Here is a 7609-nt window from a genome sequence, read left to right as displayed (position 1 = left end):
CTTCCTTTCAGACTAAAGTAAAACCCAGCACAGGTGCAAATACCTGTGGTCCTCACTGCCTCCTCAAGAAACCAACAGGAGCTAGAACCCTATTCATGTACAAGAGCAAGCTGTGACCTTTTGTTACCACAGAGTTTGTTCCTACATGTTGTTTTTTAATTAAACTAATCTAGGCGGCAAAAATCATGTTTTATCTAGGCTGTACTCCATGGTGGTTCCAAAGGCTGAGAGCCACTTTCTACCTTCCAGCTGTGGAGTGCAAATCAGAGTCAGGACTTGCTAGGGTTAGAAAATCAAGTTGTCTATGAAGGCCTGTTAGAGAGAGTCTGCAGGAGATCAAGAGGAGGGATTAGAAATCTACAACATAAAAGTTTAAAAAAATAGTTGAGTAGTTTCTTATCCTCAGGTAAATGAAGGCTATTGCTAAGAATTAGGTGTAGTCTGTCCTTCACAAGCAAGGCATGAGGACCAAGAGCAGCCTCAGCTGCTGTGGAAAACGTCTGAGGAATACTGTCCTTCCAGTAAGGCTAGGGAAACACTGACAGCTGCATGGGGAGGTTGTCTAGTCCCCACCACAAGGGATTATTAGGAACATATTAGATAAACATGGGCTGGGGGACATGTAGATAAAGGCACATCTTCAGTGGGCACAGAGAGGATTAAGCAAACACTTAGTCCATCTCTGTTCCATGATGTGTTTGCTGGTGAACCCTCCTGGGCACTTAGGATGTGCTCCAGAGGCTTTCCCTCACACGTGGGGTCCACTGAAGTCCAGCAGCAAGGATTTATGGCAGTGCCAGCCTCTAAATAAATGATTTTTCCCAGAAAAAGCATTGGAGGTCTTTCTTGAGAATGTCTAAAAATATACATGTTTTTGTAATCTTACAAATCTTCAAGTGGTCTGTTTTCTTACCTTCATTCACACAGTTCTGAGGCAGATGAAGAATAGTTTGAGATTATATAAGTTTTGTAGTTCAAAGACCACAGTACAAAATAAAACTAGAAAAATGCAAATCATGAGAAAAATCTCACCATGTTGCCCCAGAGCAGTACATAGTTTTAACAATTGGAAAGCTGTTCAGAGACGTTAACTATCTGTTGCATGAACTCTTATCAGATAACCGGGAGTTTCAGTTGGTACTTAAATGTTATGGAGATCTGTTTCTGCTTATCAAAGAAAAACCCTAGGTCAGCCACATAGTATGACACTGTGGGGTTTTTTTGAGTCACGTAAACATGTTGCAGCTGCTTGGCTACAATTAAGGGTGAGTCACATCAGTCTCACCTGCCCACAAAACGGCTCAGGGCACACCCCGATACAGTTTCATTTGTCATAAAAAACTTGAAGACCACCTCAAATGAAACTGTTTGTTTATACATTTTAGCTTATGGTTGCAGAACACCTTTTCTTCAAGGTTTACTAAAAATCGTGCTCTTCTTTTCCCTCGGTGGAATCGAGCTTACTTTTGAATTTAATATGCAGCTTGAAGTGGATTAGCACTTACTTGTCATTATTTTGTCATGTCTGTTTAATCAGAATAACCTTGTTGTGCTATTTTTAGTGCTCTTTGTGGGATAGAACAGAGGTTTAAACAAGTTATTGTTATTAATCAGCATCAGGACTGACTGGGACACTCATGTATGTATGCTCAGTATTTGTTATTTTTTGTATTTTTTTTTCTCAATGCTTATGTGAAAATCAGAAGTGCTGTTATCCCCATGGTATGGCTGAGTCAGTAGCACAGAGGAACTTAAAACAGTAGCATGGACTCTGAATTATTTATCATATTACTTTCAGTATTAGAAGATACCTGGATGCCACCAGATGAATCCATAAAAAATATCTTAATATTAGCATTATTGCATGTCTCTTATACAAGGACTCTATTGTGTACTGCAATATCTGTGTGCACATTTGAGTATGCTAATGACAGCTTCAGACAAGAAAACATTTTTAAGTAAGTGAAAAGATACTAAGATTAGTAACTTCTGCCCATCTCAATATTTATTGAAAAATAAATTCCTTAGACATTTTAGTAATTTCAGCTGTGTTGGGTGGTTCATTATCTGATTCTAATTCAGGTCCACATGAAATTCTTTGGAGGACTTTTATCAGCATATAGATAAATGAATTTTGAATGTAAGTAACCAAATTAATAATGGAAGCCAAGGTGCTTTTACTTTTTTTGGTACTGTTTGCATAACTTCACTGTCTTCCTCTTATTTTTTAAAATAATACAGAAGAGACTGTTCATGCACAAATGTTGCTACTTTTTTGCTTACATGGACAGTTTCAGGCCAATTTTTTCTAGGCGTCAGGAACTAAAGCAAATCTTCTGGTGATCATGTGACTTCTTGTAGCTGGAAATCTAGTTTCTGTATGTTTCACATAATTTTTTGAGGTTTTGAGACTCTTCTCAAGTCAGAGTTCACGTGAAATGAGTCTCTTGATAGCTTGGCTGGATGATGTTAATAGCTTTTGATGCATTCATGTTATCCTTTACAGCCCCAGCTGTAGTAGCTCTCTTCCTATGTAATGAATAATTGAAGTAATTTTTAATACTTCTAGATTGGGCAATTCTTTCTTTCTTGCTCTGTTTTGTTTTATAGTAGTTGATGTATCTGTTGCAGAGTGCCCATGAAGTTAAGCTATCAAACCAAATGAGATTTAAAGTCCATTCAATTTAAAGGCCAAATTTGAGTCTTCCTTTTACAGCAATATCTTGCCTGGCCTTACCAAAAGCTACTCTCAGGATTTTAACATTGTCTATCCTGCCTTGTTATTCTGAGTCCCTCATGTGCCTCAGCAAAAGGTGCCTTTGCTCTGATGCTGCTTCCTTCATATGTGACAGCTGTAACAGATAGTCCTACCCAGTCCAGATATTCTTTTTTTTTTTTTTTTTTTTTTTTTTTTTCATTTTGGCAAGTTTAGGAAATGAGAGGAATTACTTAAAAAACCCTTTTTTTATGTTTCTCTTCTTCTGTGGCCTTTAAGATCACTTCCATGGTGTTGTTGGTTGCAAGATTCAGACACACTCTTCTTTCTTGAGGCAGCAACACGAGCTGGCTAGTGAGTATGGGTGTCTCTGTAGTTCATCCCTTTTAACTTGTGGGGGATTATTTCCTCTTTATGGCTGTGACTGAGTGTTGCAACTGCTAGAATAACATTTCTAGTTGTCTTTTCCTGTTTTGATATGCTCTAAGGAAGTCCCACTCTAGAAGCTTAATATGCAGAAATAACATTCTCTTCATCAACAAAATATCTGTTTTGTTTTAAATTCCACTTCACCTACTGACAACAGTGAATTTCTTCTTTTCTTGTTAGACTTGCAGAGGCAAAAGTTTCAAGTAGATTTATTATGTACTAAATACCCTGCCCAACTCAGCACACTCCCTATCTGTTCTATAAGAGTGTTGTACTTGGCTCAGATGTGATCTTTCTCCACAAACATACCTGCTTCAGAGATGGACACAAGCTTGTAAAAGCTTTGCTTGCTTGCAATCCTGAACTATCAGTGGCTCCTGCAGCTCTTGCTGGGGAGTTTTTCAGCTTTTTATGTCAAGGGTGTACTGAAACTGCTCTACACTGCCAGTGCAGGTATTAGTCATTGCATATGTTAGTCATTGCACTGCAGTCATTAAGTATCTCTTTTGAACCTATGTATTGAATATGTGCCAGTTTTTGGACCCCAGTCCCCCACTTGTCACAGGCAGAATGGAAGCTTTAAACAGAGTTTTAGAGAATCCCTCTCACTGAGTTATGAGGTATAGAACTTGTTTTCTAAACCCCTTGCATGCTAACCTCCTTCTCAGAGAGGAATCAAGGTATGGTTGGATCCAATCTTAGCCCCAGACTTGGTCAACAGTTTATGTTTAAAGGATTGTGCAAGTGTAATTGAACCTTTATACAACTTTGTCCCACAGACTCAAGGGTGGCAAACCAAATATACTTAAGTTATTAAAGTAAATTATTTATTGATTATCATAATGATAATGATTAGACTAAAAGATCATTTTTATTTAATGCATAGTATAGTTATAACTTCTAGTATCGTTCACTATTTACTGAAGCCATATTGAAGCAACAATATTAAAGCCAGCAAAATAATCGAGTAGAAATTGATAGTACTTACTCATACCAGTGACCATGGGCAAGTCTCTTTTACTCAGCCTTAAGGAGTAATCTGGAAGGGGATTCCCATTCAAGGGAGGAAGCTACATGCACACCCCATCCAAGAAGGGGTATGTAAGCATTCTCTGCCATTAAAAAGAGGGCCTTGGCTTTTGTACTATGAAGTGATAGACAGTCAGGTGTATCAGCCCAGCAGCTTTACTTAAGTTACCAGCACTGTCACTTGCTGGTTCCATTATCAGGAGCTCTGTCTGCTGCATCCTCACCAGCACCAGTTTCTGTCAGGAAAGACTGTTCTTCAGAATAGAATGTTTAACTTCGGGATTGATGAGTCAGGCTGGTTTCAGCATTCTTCAACACCCTCTTTTCCATCGGCACTGATAACTTTTGCAAATAGAAGCAAGTTTGAGCTGCTTTACCACCACTTAGGCAGAGCATCCTGATAGCCCCATAAACAGATACCATGATTTCACTTTTCAGTTGACATAAAAGCAAACATTCTTCATCAGTTACTTGCTGGGGGCTGGGAGTATGCAACTGTTTAACTGTCATAGTTCACTTGATCCATGGTAGTTTATTAAACCCTCATGTTTTGGTCATGCGTGTCTGAACCTGTCTAATAGTTTAAACAATTAATTGCAGAAAAGATGATAAATGTTTCAAGTCTTGATAAGTTTGTAAGTGATTTTGAGTTCAGCTAACAACCTGACTGGATCCTGAGCTGCAGTAGTTTAATTTGCAATATGTTTTAAGCTGTTTGTTCCAATTGGTGGAAAAGACTGAGTGTGTTCTCATATCAAGTTAATTAGGATAGCTTTAGCTAAACTTCAGTTAATGAGGAGGAAGTTTATGCTAAACTGAATATATTACTCTTATGGTGAAATGAGAATCTGTAAGAAAACATGGCCTTTCCTAGGCCAAGCTGATTTGTAAAAGATGACATTTCCTGATCATATATGTAACTGTGTTTTTATGAAAACAAACTGCCACAGTCCTTTTTAAAAATGTCTTAATTCCAGAATTTTGTGAAGATAATCAAACACAGTATGCCTTCAAATTTGCAGTTATCTTGCCTTCGTCTCTTGGTGCCGTTGTGTATACAAGTCATTAAGCTCTAATTCTGCAGTATTTGTGTGTTACATTGTAACCACAGTGTGAACCATCCTAACAGCTTTGTTCTAACTCCATCCTAGAGCACGGGAAATGACCCTAGTAGGACTGACACTGTCTACCCTCTGCTTTAGGTTGAATGCCTTGAACAGTTTGTACTGTTGTTAGATAAACTCCATTCAAGCAGGGAGTGTTGGGTTTTATCTGTGCATTTTTCTGTCAACACAGGAAGAATATTCTTCAGTTTTTGGATGCTGAAAGAGATGTCTCAGTGGTCAAAAGCAGCTTCAAGCCAGGAGATGTAATTCATTACGTACTGGACAGACGTCGCACTCTAAACATTTCTCAGGATTTGCACAGCCTTCTCCCTGAAGTTTCCCCGATGAAAAATCGCCGATTTAAAACCTGTGCAGTTGTTGGGAATTCAGAGGGGAAACCCAGACGCTCAATATGAGTGATCAGCAGGAGTCCGATTTATTGATTGTACCAGAACTCCTTATATACTAACAATAATAGGCTACATGCATATTCGTAAAGGCGCATTCTAAGTGGTTCACGTCGACTAAGCTGATCCTAAACCCCTCCTTAGTATCCCTTTTGTGGTCAGCAGTTCTGCTTTTTTCCCTGGCCTTCTAACCACAGATGTCCATTGATATACTGCCAAAACGTAACCTTGCTGGCTCTGCAAATAAACCCATAGCTCAGCAGTAAGACTCAGTGGTGGTTCAGTTACTGCGCAAGATACATGTAATATTCTGTAACTTCAGTTGTTACACAGGATGTGTGGTGCAGTGTCTTATGAGACCTTGCTCAGCTAGCTGCAAGGGTCTATGTGCCCGTTCTCATGTAGCCAGCCTCTCAGATCAGTAAGCTGCAAAGAATCTGTATATCCCGAATCTATATGTCCCTTTTCACGTAACCAATCCCTCACAGCAGGCTACTACGTTTCTTGGAGAAAAGCTAGGAGAAACGTTTTAATCTGATGTACATATTACAGGCCTTATCTGAAATTAATCTGAAACACTAACCATCAGCATGTGATTCCCTAAATTTAAAATCATGCCTGTATTATTGACAAGAAGATTATTTTTATAGTGAAAATAAAACAAGGGTGTTGGTGGCTGAATCATGGACCCAGACCAACAGGGAATATGAATCGTTTATTCAAAGGAATGAGCTGGTTTTATACATTTTTCCAAGGCATAGTATTTCCTTATATGGCATGACCTATCCTGTGTTGCCACATCAGCAACACACTTCCTAAATGTCCTTCTATGGGGTGATCACTCGCTATTCACCCGTCTGTCAGCTCCCGGCAGGCTCCTCTCTGTAGGGCTCTGTAGACCTCCTCCCCCCGGGGGTAGGGAGAAAAAAAGCCTCTCTGTGCTGCCATGTGCTCCTTTGTGCTTCCATGTGCCTCTGAAGGCAGGTTTTACAGCTTGCAACTCAAATTTATTCCATCTCTTCCCACAACTCCCCCTTTTTTGTTCTATACAAATAAGAACTATGACAGTGATTAAACAGCTAGAACTTTGAGGAACAATGTAAAGTTGTCTAAAACTTTTACCATCACTCAGAGTCTGCAACTGCTGGGAGGTTCTGTTTCACAGTGAGGACTTAGAAAGTCTTTCCTAGGCAAGACTTTCAAGTTTACTTTGAAAGAGGGTCCAGCTTTTCTAAGATCAAATTAGCAAGTCAAAATGACTTGATTACACTTTTAGGGCAGAAACACCTGGGTCTGATGGTATAATTACCAGTCAGCCAGGGCTAGGGCTTGGGCAGAGCTTCAAACTGTGACTGAGAGGGTTTCTCTACAATACTTACAAAATTGCCTAAAAACTTATTAATATCTTGTGTTCATTCTGAATGTGATTGAAAAATTAAGAACATATAAACTTCTTTGCAGTCTTTCGCGGGGAGCACACCCCATCCCTGCACCCCCCCCCTTTTCTGTTTTAACAATATGTAACAAAAATATCTTTTAACTTAGTAAATTCAAGAAAATGTGTAACATAACATGCAGTTTTCTTACTATGAACAGTAAAATACATCTAACAACAGAACAACAAGCACTCTCCGAGCAAAAATAAGCAAGGTAGTTATCTTCAACTGCTTAAATACTTCACTATTTCACAGAGAAGAGTACCCTGAAAAAACATATCAGTTAATTTCTGCTTGAAAAGATAGTTTACAAATTAGAATTATTATCTATCACAAAAAGCAATCAGAGCAATGCAGGGGTCACAAGGTGGTGTGGTAACAAAAGCAGTCTTTGAGATAAGGTCCAGGATTGTGGCAACATTTTAAATAACAAAAACAGAAGAGTTCTATGGACCAGCTGCAGGAACGACATGCCTGGACTGCAGC

The 7609-nt window shown here is 39.0% G+C and overlaps 1 protein-coding gene and 1 long non-coding RNA gene across 2 annotated transcripts in view; one reads left to right on the top strand and one right to left on the bottom strand.

The window, feature by feature from the left end:
* Positions 1–7609, top strand: part of ST8SIA4 (ST8 alpha-N-acetyl-neuraminide alpha-2,8-sialyltransferase 4) — a gene marked incomplete at its 5' end in the record, with an annotated part of 52245 nt that overhangs the window by 4330 nt on the left and 40306 nt on the right. Inside the window, one exon of the mRNA XM_017730478.1 lies at positions 5471–5685. Coding sequence (XP_017585967.1) covers positions 5471–5685 — 215 coding nt within the window. The remainder of the gene's footprint in view (positions 1–5470; positions 5686–7609) is intronic.
* Positions 5698–7609, bottom strand: part of LOC108445745 — a 3324-nt gene continuing 1412 nt past the window's right edge. The window contains exon 2 of the long non-coding RNA XR_001860702.1: positions 5698–6587. This is a non-coding gene — a long non-coding RNA (uncharacterized LOC108445745). The remainder of the gene's footprint in view (positions 6588–7609) is intronic.

This window comes from Corvus brachyrhynchos, unplaced genomic scaffold, assembly GCF_000691975.1.
Source record: "Corvus brachyrhynchos isolate BGI_N302 unplaced genomic scaffold, ASM69197v1 scaffold33, whole genome shotgun sequence".
NCBI classification, from domain to species: domain Eukaryota; kingdom Metazoa; phylum Chordata; class Aves; order Passeriformes; family Corvidae; genus Corvus; species Corvus brachyrhynchos.
Note: the sequence above shows the minus strand (reverse complement) of the source record. Positions and strands in the feature narration are given on the sequence as shown.